The 24,113-nt window shown below is 43.2% G+C and overlaps 1 protein-coding gene across 1 annotated transcript in view; it reads right to left on the reverse strand.

The window, feature by feature from the left end:
- Window positions 1-3,566: 3,566 nt before the first annotated feature.
- MUSK (muscle associated receptor tyrosine kinase) overlaps window positions 3,567-24,113 on the reverse strand; it is a 53,441-nt gene continuing 32,894 nt past the window's right edge. The window contains exons 9-17 of the mRNA XM_062604393.1: window positions 22,991-23,257; window positions 18,235-18,410; window positions 17,790-17,813; window positions 15,430-15,518; window positions 14,927-15,086; window positions 12,874-13,063; window positions 12,359-12,550; window positions 6,685-6,833; window positions 3,567-4,716 (exon numbers count right to left, since the gene is read on the reverse strand). Of these exons, the coding sequence (XP_062460377.1) occupies window positions 4,040-4,716; window positions 6,685-6,833; window positions 12,359-12,550; window positions 12,874-13,063; window positions 14,927-15,086; window positions 15,430-15,518; window positions 17,790-17,813; window positions 18,235-18,410; window positions 22,991-23,257 (1,924 nt within the window). The 3' untranslated portion in view covers window positions 3,567-4,039. The remainder of the gene's footprint in view (window positions 4,717-6,684; window positions 6,834-12,358; window positions 12,551-12,873; window positions 13,064-14,926; window positions 15,087-15,429; window positions 15,519-17,789; window positions 17,814-18,234; window positions 18,411-22,990; window positions 23,258-24,113) is intronic.

Below are 24,113 nucleotides of genomic sequence, written 5' to 3' on the forward strand. Positions count from 1 at the left end.
GTCCCATGTCCCCTTGCACCTTCAAAAAACTTGGCATGTAACAGACAAATTTTTTAATATGATTTAAAGGACAAGAAGTAACTCTTTTCCTAGTTCATGATTGACTTTCTGAGTGAGGACAATATCTACAAAACACTTATTCTTTTCTAAGATTCCAAGCAAGACTATTTGCAGAAAACATTTTACATTGTATTTGAACACAAGGGTTAAAAACAAACAAACAAACAAACAAAAAAACCACAACACACTAAACAAAAACCAAAGAATGTGTTTCATGGTTTGCCTCCCTGTTTCAGTCGGGAAGTTTGGTTTTACTACCCAGTTCTGCTTGTCAAATATTTGCAATGAATTTTTAAATAGTTAAAATTCCCGTAGACGTACTGAATGAGTTCATGCTCAAGAAACACGTGCAGAAAGAGGAGTTATGACTTTTTAGATAAACCAATCAGTGACAAACTTTTTCTTGGCTGTGTTCTGCAGACAGCTAACTCAATTCCCTTTTGATTCTATACCACACTTTATTTTCCAGCATATCCACTCGTGAGATCAGGATCCAGACACAAATGCCAGCATAAATTAGGAGGGAGGCAAATGTCGTTCTTATCTATGTGACACAGCTTTCACATCAAGTGGAAACGTGGTTAAGGGACTCCTACCCAAGCTGCTGCAAAAACATCCTACCTTCACTGCTCCTCGCATCTTTAGTGTCAGGACAGGACCCGTCCTGCTGAGAGCACAGTGATCTCCCACTCTGACCTGGACACCATCCTGCAAAATAGCCTCCTCCAGAGCAGTCTGACCAGCTGCTTCTTCTGAAGTGCCTCATCCTGTCTGTAGTCTCTTAATGTGTTCCTATAGCACCCAGTTTAAGTCATCAAAACAACATGCCTTTGAGTACACTCAATAGGCTAACTTTAAACAGCAATAGCCTACAGTATAGCCATTCAGATATTAAAACTGTAATAAGGCTGGTTTAATAAAACGAAATGCATCTCTTTTCAGAAACAAATCCAGTGCTAAACAAGGAAGAGAACAGGGAGATCAGAATTAATATTATCCTTTTCTGATATCCCTTTATTTATAAAATATTTCACACAAGGACTTGCACAGATCGGAATAATAAGAAATGTACATCTCTGCTTGGGATGCTTTTCAAAGCCATCATTTGTGAAATGTGTAACAAATAATCACAGAATAATTGTCAGTATATACCCCTGGAAAATGAGACCAGACAGTTCAGTCACAATGTGTTTGAGAGGAAATTTCTCTAGACAAAATTTGATCATGGTGCAGACAGTGTCCAACCAATTATGGGATTTATGCTTTTAACATGCATTGTAAATTAAACTGCTTAAATAGACTCAGAGGATGAACATGAAGGATTTCTGTGCTGCTTGGCTTATCTGATTTCACAATATGTCATACAAGATAAAGCTGTATATGTACTGCAAATGCTCTAGGCAGAGCACCAGAGAGAATGGGTACATCAAATGTGCTGAATATCCTCTTCTTCTCAGGGTTCTCATCCAGTGCCACTGACTGCAAGGCTCCCTCTGCCTTCATCAGCGGAAACCACTACCACTGAAGTACTAGAAATGCTCTTTTTCAGTTGATCCTCTTTCTGCATGAATTATAAATTCAAATTAGAGACTAATAAATATTTTTGTTTCCAAACAACTTTTTGAGAAATATTTTTTCTTTCTTTTCTACTCTCTCACAATCCCTTCATTTGCTCCCATTCAAAATAATTTGAGTTATGTGATAGCTACACAGAAAGTCTAAGTCTCTGTAGTAGCACACTGTGTAACATATATTAAAGAAAGTAGAAGCCTCAGACAAAAAGAGGAGAAAACAAACCTGTGAAAAAAGGCAAATCCCAAAAGTATTTCAACCTTCAGCTTTTCGCAAGCTGAAAATTGTACAATAGGAAGAAAGTCTGAGGGTAAAATCTAACTACATGCTAAGGCACCAGAAGGGCTATCTACCATTTAATTCTCAAAGGACATGACCATTTAGGTGCTAAGCCCTCCTGCTGGATCACAACGCAGAAGTGATTATCATCCTCGGAGAGCAAGCTGCAGAATGCTTCTCTGTCAGTCAATCTTGAAATGATCTCTTTCCTCTTAAAACTCATTTTCCATCCTGGCCTGCAGTCACTCGCTACCACACATTTCAGTACATGCTTATAATGCAAAGGCTGAAATGCTGCAAAAGGAAAACTGAATTTTCCACTCAATTATAACTGCAGGTCCATGTTGATGTGAAGATGGGGTCTCCAAGAGAAAGATTTGGGCTAGGACAGTGCAGTGAAAAGGTCTACCCTTCTGAATTTGTAGGAGTCCTTTCACAAAGGAAGTGAGAGAAACTTCATTTCATGTGACATTACAGGCATCTAAATTCAACCCACATGAAAACAAGAAGAAAACCATGATCATGGTTTCAAAGTAGTCTAGCTGGGAGAAATGGAGAGTGAATCACTGGAGCCAGTGCCAAGATCCTAGAAGGCAGACTGTCCTTTGGACTGTAAATGGGTGTGTTTGTTCACATGGTGAGCGTTTTACAACTTGTTCTTGCGTCTTTACTTGGTGTGAGATACTTTCCAGGTTAGGAGGAGATACTGGGTACCTTGACCCACACCCACACCAACATACAAGGTCTGAACCTTCCCTCTCTAAAGAGAGTTATAAAACCCCTGCTGCTGCGAGCACTGCAAGGCTTTTGAACAGGCACGCTCTGTTACAGAGATGGAGCCACTGCTAGGCTGTGCACTGGGGCTCAGCTCAGCAGAGGCTGCAGGCACCTTTGCTCAGCTGGGGATTCAGCTCACCTCCCATCACTGCAGGCCTGCCTTCTCATCCCTGCCATGGTAGGGAAGGATAAACAGCCAGGTGGCTGACAAAACCTAGCAGAATTTAATGCTGAGGACTGTGAGGTGGCCAGCAAACATTGCAGTGGGGCTTACAGGTGTTAGAGGCTGCTATCAGGAAAAGAAAACCAGAAACCTGAGGGAAAGATTGGAAAGGAAACAGAGAGAAATAAGTAACATAACCTGCCACATTTCTGCAAGAAGGGCTGAATTTCTCCCTGCTTTCAGCTCGCTGGGGACCATACTGCAGGAAGAGGCAAATATATGCACCTCAGAAAACTACCAGGTACAGGACTAGGCCCTTGAGATGAATTTCTCCCTTAGCACCAAATGGCTTTTTGCAGAGGAAGGCAGAAAAGATGGGCTGCAATGCTTGAGGCAAGATTTTGTGTGAGATATTAGTATCAAATGAACCTCACTGTGGATTTCCCACTTTTCAAAATGTAAGGCTCCATGCTTGACAGGATTTTGCCTGTCCGTGTAACATGAGATGCAGATGGCTGACAGTAGTCCTGCGGGTTCCTGTTTTGACTCTGCCAATGTTATGTTCACAAGTGTCAAAAGGAGGTGGAAGTTATAAAGAAAAAGAAAGTAGCCTATGGTTTCAGAAACATCCTTTTTCTACAAAAGGAAGTGAGTATGCAAAAAAATAAAATAGTATCCCCAAAATAAAATAAAATAAAATAAACAGTATCCCCAAAAAATTGCTCTCTGCAATCTTTCCTTTTTTCTCTCTTTTTTTTTTTTCCTTAAATAATACGAAAACATATGAGAAAGGAAAGGAAAATGTAAAGCAGAGAGCTTAAATACAGAAGGACTTGAAGGGACCTGTTAAGCAGGGAGGTGTCACCAGCAAAACGTTGATTTGCTTTCCCTGGGGAATTCTGCGCTGCTGGGAATGCCTAATATAGGTACTGAGATAGTATGGCCAGCACCCTCACCAACTCAAAGAGTCCAAGCTTGATGGCCAGGGGTCAGTCCTGTCACTTGGAGGGGACAGTCCCACCCAGGGAAGTATGGCCCACTGCAGGAGAATGCAGTCCACACTTCCTGATTGGCAGAGGAACAAGCTGTTTCTCCTCCCCCTGAACTGCAGTTTTGTGTCAAGCTACCATTCTCAAGCCCATGGGCCGGCCTGAGTCAGTCTGGATGGGTGGACACAGGGCACATCCCTCAGATCGACAGAGTTTCCACAGCCTTCTCATACATGCGCTCCAAGATGCGGTGGATGCTGGCAAAGCCTGGCCGGTCAGAGGGTAGCTTGCTCCAGCAGAGGCGCATCAGGTTGTAGAGCTCCAGGGGACAATTGTCTGGGCAAGAGAGGACATTCCCATCCCTCACGTAGTAGATGACCTCCTCGTGAGCCATCCCGTAGTAGGGCTGCATGCCATAGGAGAAGATCTCCCACAGCACCACCCCGTAGGCCCACACATCAGACTCTGTAGTGTAGCGGTTGTAGAAAATGGATTCAGGGGGCATCCAGCGGATGGGGATGGCATCATTCTCATTTGCCTTGTAATAGTCAGCTGAATACATGTTCCTTGAGAGACCAAAATCAGCTATTTTTACAACCATGTTTTCCCCCACCAGGCAGTTCCTGGTAGCCAAATCCCGGTGGACAAACTTGCGCTCAGAGAGGTACGCCATGCCGGCAGCCACCTGCTTGGCAATGCAGAGCTGGCTGGTGCAGCACAACGCAAGGGGGTTGGGGAGGCAGATCTGCTCATCCAGGTTCCCATGCACCAGGCTGCAGAGGTTGCGGGGTGAGCGGTCACGCAGGTACTCATTTAGATCCCCATAGGCCATGTACTCAAACAGCAGGCACATCGGTTTCCCAACAGCACAAACACCTAGAAGAAGATAGATGCACCACAGAGGTCATTTGGGTTCTGTTGTGCAAAACAAAAATATACATAAATACTTACAGAAAGGGGAGACTTTCAACAGTGCATGAAGGGGAAGAGAGAAAGGAGAAGCAGGCAAATACCATCAAGAATGCATGTATCCCTTTGAGTCTCTGAAGTTCCTTCACCAGGTATCTAATTCTGAGCTCCATGGGAGATGCTAACAAGACATGCAGTTGCCTGGTATTTCTGGAAACCCAGGAAAAAGATATTCTTTTGGAGCTATGTTCAGTTAAGAGCCAGTCCCTGCTTAACAGAAATACTGCCTCTTCCCAGGTGCAACTGGAAGGAAACACTTTCAGGAAGTAACCTTTGTAGTTCTGATTAAGGTATTTTTTTTTTTGATTCTTTTGTTTGTTGTAATTACTGTACTTGTATGTGTCTAGGGGCTACACATATGTGGGAAGACTACAGGAGTAAGCAGAAGGGGCATGTTCAAGGATTCATTGGGATACTTGAAATGCAAAGACACTCCCACTACAACTTCTTCTGCTCATAAGCTCATGCAAAAAATACTGGTTCTAGAAATGCCTTTTGTCATGACAAATACTCAAAAAGGAAAGAAAGACAAATTAAAAACAGACATCAGAAAGGAGAGATTTGCCACATCTGATACACACAGAGTTTAGTCCTCCTGACGGGCACATGCTTGGACCTACACCAGCTTTACTGGGGGCCAGCATCAATGCAGGACCCCACTGGCACTGTTTTTATTGAGCATACAATGACATGGCAAAAATTTTTGCATGCCTATTATTAAGTTGCCAACAAGCAATACCCAGCATTTTAAATGTATGTGTTTTGCTTTCTTAGGGCCATTATTTAGCAATTGCTGAATCTGTGAACTCTGAACTTCTCATTGATGACCTAACACTTGAAACGTTGAGGAAACAGATGGCTGTTCCCAGTGTGATAAAATAAAGATCTGACAAGCATGAGAAGTGTATGCGAGAGCTTTATCATCTAAGCTGCCTTCAACAACACGACTTTTCTCCACATCCCCATGATCTGAAGCTAGTTTGCTCCTGTATGTTCTCCCTTTACTGACCTAAAGTGTATTGACAGTAAATATAATGTTTATTTCAGTTTGGGGTATTTCCTGCTTTTCATTTCTGTAGCTAAAGCACTTGTATCAACCCAGCTTTCCCAAACCTGGGATTTATCTATTTCCAAATTTTCTGCAGCTTCCTATTGAAATAAATTAGGATCTCAGCTTCCTGTTTGCAGGGATCAGGTCTGCATACGATAATTTAGAGCAGGATTGCCAGGTGAAGGTGGCTAGCAACACCTACTTCTCTCAAAACCTGAAAATTTACTGAAATAAAATTTGGTAAGCAGCTTTCTTCAGAGAACAGTGCGCTATTTGCCAAGCTGCAACATTAAGACTTTCTAAAAAACCCAATAAACCAAGGTTTCCTTTCAGCTGGAGAGGGGAGGGAAGGAAGAGACCATTTTTGCGGTTGGCTTTTCTTGTTTATTTGTTTCAGTTTGGTATTTTTTCAATGCTCGTGACTGTTCAGACATCACAATAGTAAGTGGGACCCATAAAACTAACTGGAGTTGTGCCTGGCTTTTTTTAAGTACCCATAAAGTAGATCACAGCTCCAGGGAGCTTGTGCTTTCCCTGAAGACACGTGCCAGTGTTAAAAAACTGGAAGCAGAGCTAGGCAACAAGATTATCAAGAAAATACTCAGTGCAGGACAAGAAGGTTTTTTTGCAATGCACTATCCTGTTAAGGCAACAGCATCAGACCTACATTTTGAGACTTGTTCTGGTGGAAAAGTTAGCAGAGAATGCAGTGGCACACAGAAAAGCTCACCAGTACTGAATGCGTGTTCACCCCTGCACCCCAACAACCCCATAACAGACTTGCAGAAGGTGGTACGCTGTATATGGGTGCCTTATCCAGATACCTAAAAGCTTGACAATATTTGGATTGTCAAACTCTGCCATTAGGGCTGCCTCCCTCTGAAAGTCAGCCTGCATGTCTGCAGATGCTTCCTCCTTCAGCATTTTCACTGCCACCATTGTGAAAGGCTCGTATGGCAGCAGCCCTGGTGCCCTGCAAGAAGACAGAAAGGAAAGCATCAGTAATGGATGCATGCACACTAAATGTAGGCTCTGCTTCTGGTGCGAAAGGATAGAACGATAGAAGAAAAAAAAGAAAAAAAGGGTGGAAGGCCCCAGCACTGACTGAAGACATGTGAAAGACCATCTTCATCTCTTGAGTATGCCTGCATTGCATGGTACAGATACATTTAGTTTAGTTCAGAGGAGACTAAATCCAATACAGCTCCTTTTTATCACTGCTCTTTCTGCTTACAGGCTCTTTATCATGCCTAGTAAACAGTTAAGTAACTAACAGGCTGGTAAGCAATAGCCTCTTCCGGGGTTGGAAACTTCATGGAAGGCAGAATGGACTTATTATTCCAAATAATTCACTAATAATAATGGTGTAATGACTGAACATACCAGAGTTTAAAATAAACCTGGTTTATATGAAAATGTTGAAAAAGCCTCTTCACTGTGTCTTGTCCCATACCTGGCACCACAGTGGCATTGGTACATCTGACTACTATTAGAGTGAAAGTAACAATTACAGTAAATATGTTTCCCTGGGTTTGTAAGGAAAATAGCCTTTTGCCACTGTTCTATTTGTGTGTATGCCTGTAATTCAACATGATATAAACCATTAGCTAATTTCAGCTGAATTTAATATGGTGGAGCTGAGGTATAGGAAATAGTTATGTTTCTGGAAGTCTTGTGGAAACAGGTGACAGGCCAGAAGGGACAAAGCATACTTGTTCCCTTCTGAAGAACAAGGTAATGCCTGAATAAGACACGATTGAACATTCAGCTAGAGCTTAGAGAGGCAAATCTGTAGGAAACACAGCTTCCTGACTTAGAGCAATTACAGACTCATTTTGGTTTCTTATCCAAAGGTCAATGCACCCTCAAAGTTTAATTACATGGGCTTGCCAAAGATTTCAAGGTAGCTGTTGCCAAAGAAGAGCAACTTCCTACTCTTCAAATATGCATCAAATTTCAGACATGCATTTTGTTGCCCATGCAAATTCTTCCCAAGAGTCCTGCAGTTAGAACACGTTCCTTACATGCATCTGGCCAGATCCCACGGAGAGTTGTGCCCATTTAGGTGTCATGTTACTACGCCAGCCCGGCTGCCCTCCCATTGCTCAAATGCCAGGTTATTTTACTGCTCAGTGGCCCCAAGACAAGGTTCCGATTTCCAAAGCAAACTTCCAGTTTCCTTTTCATCTGCTTGAGACATATGGTAGTTGCAACAGTTGCACTTGGATGCTGTAAATGTCAAATGTCAGAAGATGGTGGGGTGCCCATCCAGAAAGGAATTTCACAGGTGGCCAGATCGCAGTTGAGACACTAGGGTGAGGAGGTCTGGTGTGCTGGAGCAGAGGAGCAGGCTCCACACTTGTCTGCTACTGCCTCCGTTATAGCAAAATGCCTTTTTTTTCCCTCAGTGCTGGCAGCAAGTTTCCAGTCCAGGAGGAGGGAAGAAGTACCAGCACCTACTAGCTGCTGTCTAGTATCAGTACTGTAGAAAGTCAGCAGCAACAGCCTAAAGAAACCAGTAGAGTATTTAAAAGTAAAAATAGAAGGGCCTTTATCTCCTCCTAACAGCCTCATTTTAGATTACAGCTCATCACTGGCTAGCAGATCTAGTGCAGTGCCAAAGCAAAGGCAGGCACAGCTTCACCTTCCATGCTTTGGAGAGAGAAACTCACTCCAGGCTAAAGCCTGAAGTACACCCATCCATCTACCCTTCACTGAAATCCCGTAATGTAAACTAACTTAAATGTAACTTAAGTGAGATTAAGCTGCTCAAAGCCTTTTAACGGGCCTTTACGCAACAGCAAGTAATTTCACCCTTGGTAATGTGTGCTGATTCAGCCCAGTTCTTAGCAGACCTAGGAAATTCACACTGATCTGGAACAAGGACAAACTCTGCAGTTTTTGCAGAGAACTATTTAATGCCCAAAATACAGTGTTTGAAAAACAGATAGGGGCACATCTGCAAGGGAACAAGAGGAAGGCACTGCTTCTGAAATTAACCAGGAGAATTCTGACAGCAGGGTGGAACATGGAGTGCTTTCTACAAAATAGGTAAATTTCTCACAAAGCTAGGCATCATTAAAAGAAATTACCTTGGGTTTCCTCTCTCATGATTATCTAAATGCTTAGAAGAAATATCCACTGTGCACAGGACAGACAGCGGCTGTCCTCACCTTCACCATCAATGATTTGTGCAACACTGGCAACATTTGGCTTTTAGGTACCTGCCATTCAAAGAACTAAGCAGAAGTGCAACCAGGTATTTCACTCTGAGCCTACTTTCAGAGGGTGCCTGACTTTTAATTTCAATCAGGTTTTCTTTCAAGAGCAGTAAAAAAAAACAGGAGAAGCTTGAACCTGTATTTGAGACTGTGTCCTGTCCTCCATCTTCATCAGTATCATAGCTGGGTAGCTGAGCCTACTTTCAGAGGGTGCCTGACTTTAAGTTTCAATCAGGTTTTCTTTCAAGAGCAGTAAAAAAAACAGGAGAAGCTTGAACCTGTATTTGAGACTGTCCTGTCCCCCATCTTCATCAGTATCGTAGCTGGGTAGCTTCTGTTAGATAAGTAAATGATGCAAATAACATTTACTGGGGCTGATGCAGACCTGTCTTTACCCTGTTCTTTGGAGAAATTCATATGTGGTCAGGAGAGTGCTCTTAATTAGCAGGGGCTCCTTTTGTTGACTGTATTTTGTATTAACATCCACACTGTTTTTCAGCTATATTTGAGAAAGCAGATCAAAGAAACACCCTTTGCACTTGAAAAGAACACAGGGAGACACTTGTCAGAGAACCTCTGACCTCAACGACAGCCTTGCTTCTTGCAGAGATGATGAGCTGTGTCTTTGCAGTGGGGGTCTACTGGCCTGCTAGCAAAGACCCCATGTCAAGGCCTTTTGGCAATCTTAGCCTGGACCATGCAACTCCATCTCTGGGAAAAAACTTGCACACTAGTCTGAGTTGAACTGTACAGAGCTGGTGCTCTGGTAGTGTGTGGTGCCAGCATGGTCCTCCCTGAAGCAAATGATCCTGAGTTGGCCATCATGTTTCAGTCTGAGCTAGATCCTAAATCTTATTTGAAGGATATCTGGTTACTTCCTCATCCTTTCTGTGTGATGCTGCCTCCAGTGAAGACAGCAGCTTTTCAGGAGATGCTAGTAAATGATCGCCTAACTCTTCCTGTCCTAACATGTTGCTTGACCCAAGAGTGAGTAAACACTGAATCAGGACTCACAGCAAGCCAACTGGCAAAGATGTCGTTGGCACCATGCAGAGACCTGTGTTTACAGGAGAGGGAGAAACATGAGAACAGGAGAAGTAAAAGGGTTGCTAAACTTAGCTCAAGATGTCCATTTAACACATGTAGACAAGTACATTTTATCCATCTGCGATGGGAAGGCAATCAATTTGAGTTGTAATAACTTCACTAACCTGCTGGAATGCACAGCTGGTGCTACTGGACCAGCAGTCTGCACTGATATGCCAGTGCTGCACAGAAACGCCAGTGGCCTAACTGTTCCCTGGAAGTACAAGGCCTTGGAGGGACTTCTGTTAGAGATATGAATAAGGAAGCCCCTCAGAAGAAATCTTTCTGTGGCTCCTTTCCTGAGCCACAGAGAGCAGGGTTTTTTTAGGGCATGGTAGTGTGGTACAATCCACTTTGCAAATGCTGGCTAGGAAGATGTGCTGCTTATTTTTTATTCCCTTCTCTTTTTCTCCCTGTTCCACTGTCAATAGCAAAAAGTTTAATTAAAAGAGATTGCAGCACTGGGGTGGATGAAATCCACATCAAAGGTGTTTACACCACTTTAGCACTTGCTTAACCCAGCTTTAGTGACATTGAACACCCTTTGAGAGGTCCTGTTCAATGTGAGTGAGAATCATTTCCAGCTCAGAAAGGTCTGTGCAACACTTAAATTATCCTGAAGTTCCCAGCACAGAGCTGAAGCAGCACTTGGTAGGAAGACCACTTGTGCACCCAGTGTGGTGAGGACCCCAGCCATGCCAGTGGAAAGGTGACACTCCACACAGCATCCTGAGTGCTAGGCTGAGGCTGGGATGAGGGCTGCCCTGTACCCCTCTGCCAGCTCACAGGCAGTGACCCAAGGTCAGCTGTGAAGTGGTTTCTACAGCTTTGCTCTCTTTTCAAGATGAGATATGTTCATCTTTGCCATTCAGGCTAGCAATCAATTATAGGCTCAGCATCTGTGATTCTTCCACTGCACACCCTTCAAACTTTTTTGGTGTGTTATTCTTCTGGGTTAAAGAAAAGCGTGCCTGCATTTATTCCATTAGAAAAAAGGCATCTCTTCATAAGAAAAAAAATCCATCCCAGCCAATGAAAATCTTTCCCTGCTCTTTAATTCATTTAACACGAGCATAGCTCATTTCCTAGCAGGTACATCAACAGCATAATCATAAACATTAAAAGCATCTGTAATTATGACTGCTTTTTTCAAGGACAGTCCTTTGACTTTGAAGTCAATGGGAGCAGTTCCACCAGGCAGGTCTTGGTCTGTGGTGGGACTCTGCCACTCCCCTGTTCTTTTGAGGGCATCATACACAACTCCAGATATGCTACAAAATCAGCCACATCCCAGATTTGTTAACAGTACAAGACAAAGAAAACTGTCCTAAATAAACATAGAACTGGACAGTCTGTCCACTTCCAGGAATTTGGGGATGGAATTTCCCAAGGCACCTAGTACTGACCAAAAACTGTTCTGCAGAAATTACGGACACTGCCCAGGTTAACAGGACACCCTCCAACCACCTCAGTCCAGGCAGGACTAGGTTCATCGCTGGGTTTTTCAATTAAATATTTTTCACATTTGAAGAAGTGCATGATCTCACCACCCATGAGATTTAACAGAACTGGGATCTCATCTAATACCTTAAATTTAAAACAGGCAACAATGGCTGCAAAATCCAAGAATATTGAGCAACTAAAAGGGGACGCTCACACACACATGAAAAATTGGCCTAAGTGTGTTGGGTTTTTAGGGGATTTTTGGTTTGTTTTGGTTTTGCCATTGAATCAAATTGAAACTGGGTTAGGACCTAACTGGAGCATGACACATTGCCCTCTGTGGTAGTTAGTGGCCAGTGTTGGCTTTATAACAGAGGACACAACACACTGAGTGGGAAATGCAAGGATTTCACAATAAATCACATGTCAGAAGCAATACTTTTGGCAAAAAAGAGTGGTGATAAATTTAGCCAAGTTTTTACACCACACTTTAGTATGCAAGTAGAACATTATATCTACTAGAGAGAACAAAAGAGTCGTTTGTGACAAAAGTTTAGCAAATCACACAAAGCAATGGACAACAGAAACAGTAACTTAAGCTTGAGTGTATGATTTGGTACACATCCATTTGATCTTGGTTTGAGAGAATGAATGAACGAATCATTTCCAGTGCCCAGATAAAGCGGTTGCCTGACTGCAAATTCTTCCCTGGTACCTCCAGATGAAGACTCACACCCAAGCCACTTACCTTGCCTGGAAGACTCTCCCAAATGCTCCTTCTCCAATATCTCTTACATATTCAATATTATTCCTGGGGTATTCCAGGCTGAGCAATTTTGGATTGAGGAGAAGGGGCGTCCTTTGGTACATCGGGTTGGGATGCAGCCGGTCCAGAAGAAGTTCAGAGGGCAAAGTCGTGAGCGTTGGTGTCTCTGACTCTCTGAAATGATGGAGCAGTTTCCAGTCAGTATGTGCATAGCCCTCAACCAGCAGATACCTATCTATCTGCATCTTCTCCAGGCTGGTTTCTTCCAGGATGGAAAAGGGAGGTGCAGCAGGGCTGTTGAAAGTCTTGCAGCAAGATATCATGCCATGTCCCAAAAATAGCCACTAGGCCACAGGGACTAACCAGGGCTTGCACTGGGCTGTCATAGGCAAAGGGAGGACTGCTCTCACCTAACAGGCATTAATGGGACTATGCTCTCAGAAATAGACAAGCCCTCTTTCAAAGCAGTATTTGTTGCCTCAAGTCCTGAGGTTTACCTTTTTTTGTTTTTCCACTGCTTTCGCTGGCGGCAGCAAACCAAGGTCACAATGCTGAGGATCACGACCAAGGCAAAGCTGGAGATGATTGAGATGATAACAGTCATGGAGTGTGTAGGGGAAAATGGAAGAGGAGGTGGCAGATTTGGAGTCTCTCCATTTGTTTTTCTTGTTCCTAGTGCTAATGATGCTGTAATGCAAACAAAACCAAAAGGTTACGCTTCTGCCAGTTTATAGGACTTTTTTTAAGAGGTATTCATGGAGACAACCTAATAAGAGAGCTGGGAGTGCTGGCTGACATCTGGCTGAACATGAGCCAGCTTGTGCCCAGGCAGCCAAGAAGCCCAACAGCATCCTGGCCTGTATCAGCAATAGTGTGGCCAGCAGGACCAGGGCAGTGATCATACCCCTGCACTCAGCACTGGTGAGGCCGCATCTCAAATCCTGCGTTCAGCTCTGAGCCCCTCACTACAAAGAGACATTGAGCTGCTGAAAAGGGCCCAGACAAGGGTAATGATGGTGGTGAAGGGCCTGCAGCACAAGTCTGATGAGGAGCAGCTGAAGAAACTGGGTTGTTTAGTCTGGAGAAGGGAAGGCTTAGGTGGGACCTTATCACTCTCTACAGATACCTGAAGGGAGGATGGAGAGAGGAAATGGTCAGTCTCTTCTCCCAAGTAACAAGTGCTAGGACAAGAGGAAATAGCCTTGAGTTGTGACAGGAGAGGTTTAAATTGGATATTAGAAAAAAATTCTTCACTGAAAGGTGCTCAGGCATTGGAACAAGCTGCCCAGGGCAGTGGTGGAATCACCGTCCCAGGAAGCATTAAAAAAACGTGTAGATGAGGCCCTCAGTGACATGGTTTAGAGATGAACTTGGAAGTCCTGGGGTAATGGTTGGACTTGATGATCTTAGAGCTCTTTTCCAACCTAATTGATTCCATGGTTCTATGATGTCCTGAGAATTACTGACATCACAGATACAACCAGATGATTGCATGAGTGGACCATACTTAGGGAAGCCTGGTTTGCAGGAAGCAAAACCTGTTTTGCTTACCAAATACAAAAACTCAGGATTGGCAAAGACCAAGACACAGTTCCCATTGAGCTGGTAAGGAATGTTTGCAAGATACACAGATAGGAACTCACATATGATGGTCTCAACAGTATTCAAATATAGTAATGTCTGCAGTGGGAAAGATCAATGGTCTGCAGTGTGGACCACAATGTATCATGTGTCCTGAAAGGAATCTTCAGTGAGGAGTGTAATACCAAGTAAGTACACAGTGATACTTTCCTGAAATATCCACTTGCCTCCAGCAATTTGTGTCTTGGTGACCTTATGGGGCAAATATGGCAAATGAGTGTAAAATACATTCAGCTGTATAATTAAAAAAATAATAATATTAATGTAGACACCTGCTGGGTACTTTCTGAGACACTGCAGAAAATCTATCTGCACATGAAATGACTGAGAACAGAAAGAAACTGAAATCATTATTTTTAAGGCCAGCTAACCAGCAGCCCTGCTCTCTGCAAGCATTATTGTCTTACTTCCAAACACTGCTGTCCAGAAACTGTGCATCTTGGATTAAATACTTTTCAAAAATTATTCTATTCCTTGGAAAATAAATAACAGAAAGACTTAAGTCCAACATCACAGAGAAAAGATATCTTTTCCAGATTTGTTTTTAGTTAGGTTTGGTTTTTTGTTACTGAAAAAAATTGCCAGAAGAAAAACAATTTTGGAAAATAGCCCCAAACATTACCTTGTCCTCAAAACACAGTGTGGCAAACCCGTTTTTCACAATACCACAGGAAATTTGATTTTATCATTTGGCTTCAACATAATATGGGGTAAGGAGCTCAGTTTGCCCATCTTCATAGTCATTTAAGGTGCATCTTACATCTTCTGGTTAAAGGTGCTGAGTGAATCTATGCGAAGAACCAGGACTGACTGAATCCTGAACATGGGACAAACTGGTGTGGTCATGATGTAAATGCTTTGCATGGCCCCAGACAACAGTGACAGAAATCATAAATTGTAGTTGCCTACCATCTCCACAGGGAGACACATTGCAGTATTCCCAGGTCACGGATGGGTCTTTTGTGTAGCACCAGGGACGGTCCTTCTCACCACCTGGATTGCGGCAGTAATTCTCAGCATCAGACAGCTCAGGGAAAACTTGAGGAGTCCTCCTGTGCAAATGGGGAGCCTTGACGAAGGAAACAAATTGGATTATTGTTTCAGTATAATTTTTTTCCTGCTGGTATTAGCAAAACAAAACCAAACAAAACAAAGGAGCAAAGAAAGGTTGAGGTTGAACAGCCTTTCAGTGGTCTGCCAGAATAACAGAGAACACATTCTGCCACAGAAAGGAGAACTTGCAGACTGAAATATGAAGAGGGTGTGAAGCACCAGTGAACTCAAGAATGAAAGGAACCTGTCTGCTGCTCAGCCCTTCCACTGGAACTGGGCTGCCCAGCTCCTGGAAAGTCTTAGGAGAAGCAGACCTCGAGCATGGGTCTCCGTTCAGTAGGTCTCACACTGATGCGCACCTGGTCACTCCACTTCTGGCAGGGAATGCCAGAGACAGTGATGTTGGCCCAGCCCTGGTAAAACTGTCCATTGCCGGTGTAGCAAGTCCCTGGGGAAAAAAACAAATATGGGGGTCAAGCATCTCAGACCATGTCAGCAGCAGGGACTCACAGAAATATACTTCATGTCATTACATAAGAGCACGTGGCAATCAGCAACATATCTGAAGTGCACGTAAGGACCAGGCAACTGCAGGCAGGGAACTGCTTAGCCTCCTGTTGGCACGCAAATGGATTTTGAGATCAACACATAAGATCAAATCTGATAAAACTCCAAAGAGGGAACTGTAGCTCTTTCAGATTGAGGAAACAGGCCATGCACCTGTGATGGCTGTGCTGCGTTTACCCAGTTCATAGCCCTTCCGCACTGGCAGCGCAGAGCACAACCACAGTGAAGCCATCCATGCTATGCCAAGACAGAAAGCAAATTGCAGCAACAATTGCATGATTTCCAGCCTGCAGTCTTACAGGGGCCCTAGCAGGAAGACATCCAAATTCCTGGGACAATAACAGAGAGCTGAGATTCATAAATTCCCATACTGGTATACCTCCTCCCTGCCTCTGGCTTGTCTTCTTAAATTGAATGCTTGGGAAAAGCCTATGGTTTCCAACATGTGTTCCCATAGCCCAGGGCACCCAAACACCTCAGTAAAGCAGTGACCATTAATTTCATGAGCACACTTAACCCATCACGAACACAAAGTAAAATGCTCAGACTTGGACTCCTTTTACTGATACATAAATTACCATGTTATGCCTCACATCTGCAACAAGCTAACAACCCCCACATGGCCAGCACCTATACCCTCTTCTGGGGGGTAAAATCTTCTAAAGCTGCCCTAGTACACAGCTGTTTATCTGAGCCCATCATTTTTAAATGTCTCACATTCAAAGGCAAAGCAGTGCCTGAAACCTGCCTCATGACTCAGCTAGTATCCAATATGAGAAAAAATTTTGCACAGATCTGACATAAACTTTGTTGTAACACCTTCAAGGAGCAATGTGGAGAGGTTTAGGGACAGCAGCAACATTCAAGAAGAACCTCTGAGTCCTTGGAAAATGCAGGTGCTGTTGTACATAGTTTTGCTACAATGAGGACAGAGGGAATAACAAAGGTGGTCCAACTGAGTTTAATGAATAACTTTGATGGACAAGCTAGAAAATGGTTACATTTATGCTCCCAAATCTTTGTGCACATAACAGTGCATCCAAAGTAAAAAAGAGGGGGAAATATCACAAAAATGTTGCTGTTACATCTTCTGATTCATGACCCAATAGTGTACACCTGTGTAATGCCACTCTGGGAAAATACTGTGAAAACTGACAAAAAGGTGATACATTTACAAAGGAGAGAAAGACCATGTCCTGAACTTGCAAACCAATGGGCTGAAACCAGCCCGTGACTGCACCACTCATTTGCTGGCATTTGTCCCTTTTGCTCCCTTCCCCAGGGAGGAGATGGCTGCCGCTGTGGGCTGTACGCATTAGGCATGATGCTTGAATGCCCATGGGGCACTAAAGAACTTGTCTCCAGGTATACAGCACTTGGTGCCTGGGGGTTGGGTGGCAAGGTAGAGCCAAGTCCTTCCCAAGAAAGTAAATTCCATGAAACTCTCAGTTTCACTTTTTCACTTTCTCCCTCCATGCAGAAGGTGCCTGCCACACCAAATTTGCAGACCTCGCCTGATGAGGAGCATGGCAGGAGGGAGCTTTTTCCTTCTCCAATCGGACAAGTTCAGTGGCTGAGTTTTAAAACTGCAGTTGCATGTCAGTTGGAAAAGCTGTATGTGCATGTTTCAACCAGGACCAGCAGCAGGGCAGGAGGCTCACTGAAGTCACAGCAGCACTGTGGGGGGTAGCTGGATCTCATCACTGGTCTTTGAGGGTAACACGAGAAACAGACATAATTCAGAGCTGATTGGAGCAAAGTGCAAGGCCAGCTTGATGTAGGTAACCATGTCAGTATCAGTAACAGCACAGAAGGCTGGGATGTATCAAAAATACTAAATATGGGTAAAGCAAACCTAGAATGAATGGGTAGAAAGAAGGGAAAACAGCTGGAAGGGAGGGTACCACCTGAAAGCACCATGCCTGTCTAACAGCCTTCAGCAGTTACCATTCTACTTTCTTGCCAGGCTCTGTAGAGATGAGAATGTGTTTCCCCATACCTTGGATGTGGAAACTCAGGCATTCCTTGGTAATAACCTGAATCCATCCAGCTAGGACCAGAACAAAACACAAAAATGCTGTGCAAGCTGCATCCTCAACAAAGAACATCATGCCCATCTCTAGAAACATAGAACCTGGAGAAGTCTACTTACTGGTTATATTCTCATTCGTAAAATCTGTAAAAAGACAATACTTGACGTAAGGAGCGGTTGTCCAGGATATGACATAACTGGGTGCTATCTCAGGAGCATACTATGGGAAAAAGTTCCCTCCCACCAGTGCTTAAGCAGCTTGCTTCTTTGCAGTGGCACCTGAATGGCAATTTTGCCATCATTAAGACTGATTTTGGCAATGAGATTGTTATGACCTTCTCAATAAAGAGCTAGGCTTTATTTACTTAAGGGATTTTTTTCCTCACACTAGTTGGATGTGACAGGCAAGCAGCCAATGAAGTTGTCACAGTTCTATCCACAGGCACTGGTAGGAGTATAGCCACCATCACCCTTTCCTTTAGTTGTAAGTTATGGATCAGATCTTTCCCCCCTCCCTCACCAAGAGCACAGTTCTCCAAACAATGGGAAGCATGTGCCACCTTACCAAAGAAAGGGATGTGGGCGCAGGCACTGGGGTCCTGGTGCAGGCTGGGCAGCCTGTTGCATTCAGGAAGACTTAGCAACATCAGCCCTGGCTTGTAAATCCCCTTCTGAGTGTTTTCCTCCATTGAGAGCCATTCCTTAAAGCAGTAGAGATCCTTTACAGCAAGGCAATTCTCTCTACATTATTTTGCAAAAAACAGTGAAATATAGTAGTCAATGGCTGGATAACAATGGTTGCACTTAGCAGTTATGTGTGCAGGGGTTATGCAGGCTGACAGAAATCCATTAACAGGGTTATGACTTTAAGCCAGTCTGTCTGGCTCATAAACCATAAAGGAAACTCTGTATAAAATGCAGCAGCTTCCTATAGGAAACCTACAAAACTACATTTTTAATGAAGCAGGGTTATGCTCACAACACATATCGCAGTCTGAGAGGAGGTCATTCCCATCTTTTCCTACAGATGTATTGACATCTTCTACTAATAAACAGCATGCCCAGAATCTATCTTAGCATTTTTTAGTACATTTTGAAAATCTCACCTGTCTTCTGTAAATTGTACACTAAAGTGTCATCTCATAAAGACAACAGGTGAGATGCAGTTCTTAATCTCCTTAAACTATTTGCCTGTGTTTTTAATCTCACAGAATCATCCATCTAATTTTCTTTTTTTCTCCACAGAAAACTTTTAGTTCCTTTTTCATCTGTCAGCTGTCTGCAGCAAAGCCTTTACAGTGCCAGGTAAAACAAGAGACCTAACTGTCTCCTACCTAATGTATTACCTCCATAACAATGTGAAACATTCATTGACAAGAAGTGGGGATTTTCGATTCCTTAACTGTTCCTTAGATCAGAAACTGCTAGTAAAGAAGGCTAAGTCAGAAAAATGTGCTCTATAACAAAAAAAAAAAGGGGGGGGGGGGGGAGGGGGGAACAAAAAAATGCAACAACTGTACCAAACTGGTAAATTTGAGGATTTGTTGCATTACTCAATTTATCAGTGATTTACTTATTTATATACTCATTCTTGAGAACCTTAGTTGCAAAACCAGCTTTGAGATTATGTGCAGAGATTGCTTTTGCTGAGCTCAGCTGAAGCCTTTTGCTGATCCACATTCTTTCCAACCACCACACACCAATGAAGAGAAGAGTCTCTGGGGTTCGTGGTGAAGATTTTAACCAAACTCATCACCTGATGGGCTTATACAACAGTTTGGGGAAGAAGAGATGGCCATGAGTTTCAATGATGACTAACAACACTGCAAACCCCCTAAAGCACCTAAAGGATGGAGGCCATTGGGAATTCTACCATGGCAACAGTAATGGATGCCCTTCAAGTCTGCAGGCTGAAGCCATCAAACCCCAGCTGCACTGTGAACCAGCCAGTGCTGGTTCAATTCTTCCTCATGTCCATGAAAGCCAGAATGCAGACAGACAGTGTAATTTACCTTTTTCATCTTAAACACGTAGAAAGGGAATTAATTTCTGAAGGGAATAAATAGATATTTAGCTAGAGAAATGAGAAAATCTTGCATATGAAACACTGGCCAACATGGGAGATCTGGATTGCAGTAGCTTCCTTCACTCCTGAAGCCTTAGTATCCTTAAACAAGTCCTTTATTTGGTATGTAACTGCAAAATACAAAAGACCATTCCTCTGCAATCCTGTCCCCTCTAATGCTAAAGGCAGGTTACCTTCACCCACAAACCCATCTGGGGAGCATTGTGAGGCAGCTGGAGGGAGGGATGGTCAGTCTCTTTGAGCTGTGTTCATACCATTGTTATAACACTTAATCCTGAGCAGCAAAAGCTTGATGAGATCATGTGTAAAGATTACTTCAGATTATTTTTAGAAATTTTATGTCATGTAAGTGACAGACGAACAAAGAACAGTGGCAGCAGAAGATGACAAATGGGCCAGTAGCATTTTAGGGCCAATAAAGGACTGTTTAAGAAGAGGTGGGGACACAGACACCCGACCAAAGTGAGACATTTCCCAACACAAGACTGTTCTCTGGAGCCTAGTCACTTCATATCAGCAAAGATTGAAACAGAAATTGAGAGTTTTTCTGTCACAGCTTCTTTTCACAGAAACTGCAAATGGTAAAAGGCAGATATAATCAAGAACTATGAGATGAGACATCATTTTCCCTCAAAACTAAGAAAACACTGATTTTAATCAGACTGCATTCTAATTTACATTAAGTGAAAAATTTTCCATGCTTTTTTCTTCTGCTTGACTTCATCTTGTTTGACTCCCTGATTATTTTTATAAAAGCTTTACTCGTTCTATCATTGGTATTCTTGTTAGCTAGCTTCCAAACCAATAGGAATATTAAAAACTATATAGGGAGATAAAAAATGGTGCAGAGAATAAAAAACAAGATGAAATAAAACCACACAGAAATATGTTAAGGTGAATATGTACTTCAAAAACTGGGAGAATCCTCCAGCCTCTGAGATAGTTAAATTCTTACTCATGAAGCATTTCAACTGAAAACTGGTGTAGTCTGGCCAGTTTCTGAGGAGAAGTATTAAGTTGTCAGTAAAAAGCAGATAAGACAATTGGAAAGTAACCAAGATCATCTGAAATGTTTTCAAGAGCCCCTAGAGGTCTCAGCTGTTCACATGAACCTATTAGATATCCGAGTTATAAAAGCAAGTATTGGGTTATGGTTTTGGAAGACCTGTTGTCCAGCTGATGTGCTCTGGAAACAGGAAACAGGAAGGATGCTATTCCAGGGCTCTTGTCATGAAGAAAGACACATTTAAATCTACATTAAAATCACAGGGGGAAATCATTAAAATGGAAAACCATAACATTGACTTGTGGATTTGAAGAAAGATGATGCCAGGCAAGTCCATTAAGATTTAGACATTTGCAAATGCTGTGCCTGTTAGCGTGAGATTGAGTGCAGATTTATGCTGATTTATATCACTCTGACTTCAGAAGAGTCCCAGAAGTACAGGCCTTCAGCCAAATCACTATAAGCTCTGGTCCTGCAAGGCCACTTAGGAGCAGGGATAGATGAAGCCAGACCCAGATCCCACTGAAATGCCTTGGAGTACTGTGCAAAATCTTTAGCTGACAAATGTGCTGTGGATGTGTGGCTCAAATATAAATACTGTCACAGATTTTGAAAAAAGCCAGAGAGATCATGTACTACAGGGCACAGTGACAAAGACCAGAACAACAAGGTGGCAGGGAGGAGTCTGCCAGCAAAAAGCAGTACTTGGCTGCATGATTATCTTGCACATACTCTTCTTTCGCAGGATATTTGCCACTACTGTGCTGGCGGAGGAATACTGAACTGCGTAGAAACCAAATAGAGAACACAATGTATTGTCAAGCCTTGCACTGGGATTTTCCTCTGTGCCTTTGCTTTAGAGATATTAATGCAGGTGCAATCAGAAAGGTATCAACTAAAAGACAACATGCTGCTGGTTGTTCTGAAAAGCCCCTACATAACTGGGAAAGTAATTGCCAGTAGACTACATCTTTCCCAAGTCCAGCTGGCAGCATGCTTGCCATGTTTGCAGAGAAGATTTGTGATTGAGACACTGCAGTTTGGGCTCTCCCACTGAACACAGACCTGAATAATCTGTTTTAAGATGCAGTTCAAGGCGAAACCAGAGCAAAGCACTGCACTTATGCAGACGTGTCAGTTGCCTAAATGTGAAATGGGTAATGACCAGACAACATTCCTACAGGGGCTGAAAATGGATCGGTTGTGTTAGGAAACAGAAAGCTTCACTCTGAGACAGCATATATGAACTGTCCTTTGCAAGGTACACCAAGCAATCATGGTTCTGTTATAGTTCAGACTAACAGAACCTGGGCTATATATATTTAGTGCTTAAGGAAAGATGAGGAGCAGAAGCTTCAGAGGCCAGAAAAGGAAAAGTTATGAGCAGAGCTTGGAAAAACCTGCTTTATTCTAGTCTGACAAGTTGGAGAAGATTAAAATTTCACTGCAAAGTAGGAGGGAGGAAACTCATTCCACCATCTGGCCATGGTAGGAGGACAAGTAGCAATAAGGGGAGGGTTGCTCAAGAGGTTGTATTGTGAGGGAGCAGTGTCTCAGTGTCTCTCTCACTGGGACCTATTGCACAGACACCTGTCGGCAGTATATTAGCTATAGTGGGAAATGCTCTGGACTCCTTGGAGCTCTGTTTCAAAGCACATTTTCTGTATATGGGAGGACATAAGAGCCAGATGGGAGGTTTGGTTTAGCAGGTACAATTACACTGGCAGTGTCTGTGATATCGTCTTTTTATGTTTCATCTTCATTGTTGTGGGAAGTGCTGAATGATTAGTTTATTGCCTTGGACAGATTTGTTGCGCACACTGTGACTATATCTAGTCAAAATTCTAAGCAAGCAATTACTTTTGATAATAATAATGAGCACATACTGACCTAGTAAGATTTAATCAATAGCAATATATTAATAATTTTAATCAATTATGTCATTCAAATGGATATTTCTTTTCAATACTGTCTGCTAAAAGCCTGATATAACACAGACATCTGGGCCTGAAAGTCGGTCAGTACCCTAGCAATGAGCACAGAGACAGCTGCATCAGGTCATCTCTGTGTATACAGAGGAGAGAGCAAAGGGAAAACCCATGCAAACCTAGAGGGCCCAGTTTCACTCTGCTACTCCAAGTCTGGACAGACCCTCACCACTCCCCTGCTGTCTACACATCCCCAAGAAATAAAGTGAAAATGAGCATTTTTTATTTTTTATTTATTTACCTGCACATTGGTTTTGGAGCTGGCCCAGCTCCTGAGGGATTGCACTCCTGGAAGATGTAGTTACACAGCAGAGACGCAGCAGCCGGTTGGCAGAATGAACTCACCATTTTCAATTCAGTCCAGGCAGTGTGCACAAGCAGCTCTTGGGTCTCCTCTGGGTCAGCATAGGAGGAGTTGAAGAAAACAAGAGCATCCTTTGCCAAGATACCACTACACACCTCACCTCTGTAAATGCTGCAGTAGCCTGCATCACCCTTGTATAGCTTGCTGTAAGAGACAAGACCATACACACAAAGTAAGCTCACGGCCCTAAACACCTGCAAAATAGGATGCCTAGGCTCTGTTTTTGAATAAAGTGGCATCCGTAAGGCTGGCAGAGGGCAGAGGAGAGGGTAGATGTTTATAATCACTAAAAGCAGCTAATACCATTGAAAAATGAAACTTCTGCAAGGAGTGCAGGGCCCTCCTGGTAAGCTCCAGGGCTGAGGTTCTGGTCAACAGTTGCTAACAGTTAAGGTGGGCAAAAAGACTGAGCTCTTGTGCACAGCCATGACCTAGCATGGCCTTTTACCCTGCCCTTGGCCCTAATGGGGAAACATTTTGTTTTCCTGCTTCCCTGCAGTAGAGATCAGCTGCTACTTGCTGTATACCTCTGATAACTCAGGATTTCCTGCTCTGCTATCTGGCAACAGTTTAATTTTGGGTGGTCTCAATGAACAGGAGCCAGGTGAGTCCCACCCAACATACGCCAGGGAATTCTTCACAAGATGAGACCAGCCAAGCTCCTGCTTGCCTGTTCTCAGCTCCTCCACCCCTCCTGGCCCTGACTCTTTTCCATTCACATTTAGGTGGGAGACATATGGCACAGGCCTCAGCACTTTTCCTTCTGGTGCTTCCCTATAAGGTATATCCTCTCCTTTTTTCACATCTCCTGCCACAAAGCATGGGGCAAAACTATGGCAGAGCAATAAAAAGCAAAGTAGGACTGGCTTCTTCATGGGCTATTTATTTATCTTTACCACATTTTTTACATCTAAAAGGAGGCAGCTCTCATCCCTCCTTTCTTCCCCACAGCCATCGGAAGGGTGCAGCAGCATGAGGGCATGAAAAGGTCAGCTGTTCT

Source organism: Pezoporus occidentalis, unplaced genomic scaffold (genome assembly GCF_034315485.1).
Source record: "Pezoporus occidentalis ecotype Australia unplaced genomic scaffold, CSIRO_AGI_Poc_V1 ctg86, whole genome shotgun sequence".
Taxonomy (NCBI): Eukaryota; Metazoa; Chordata; class Aves; order Psittaciformes; family Psittacidae; genus Pezoporus; species Pezoporus occidentalis.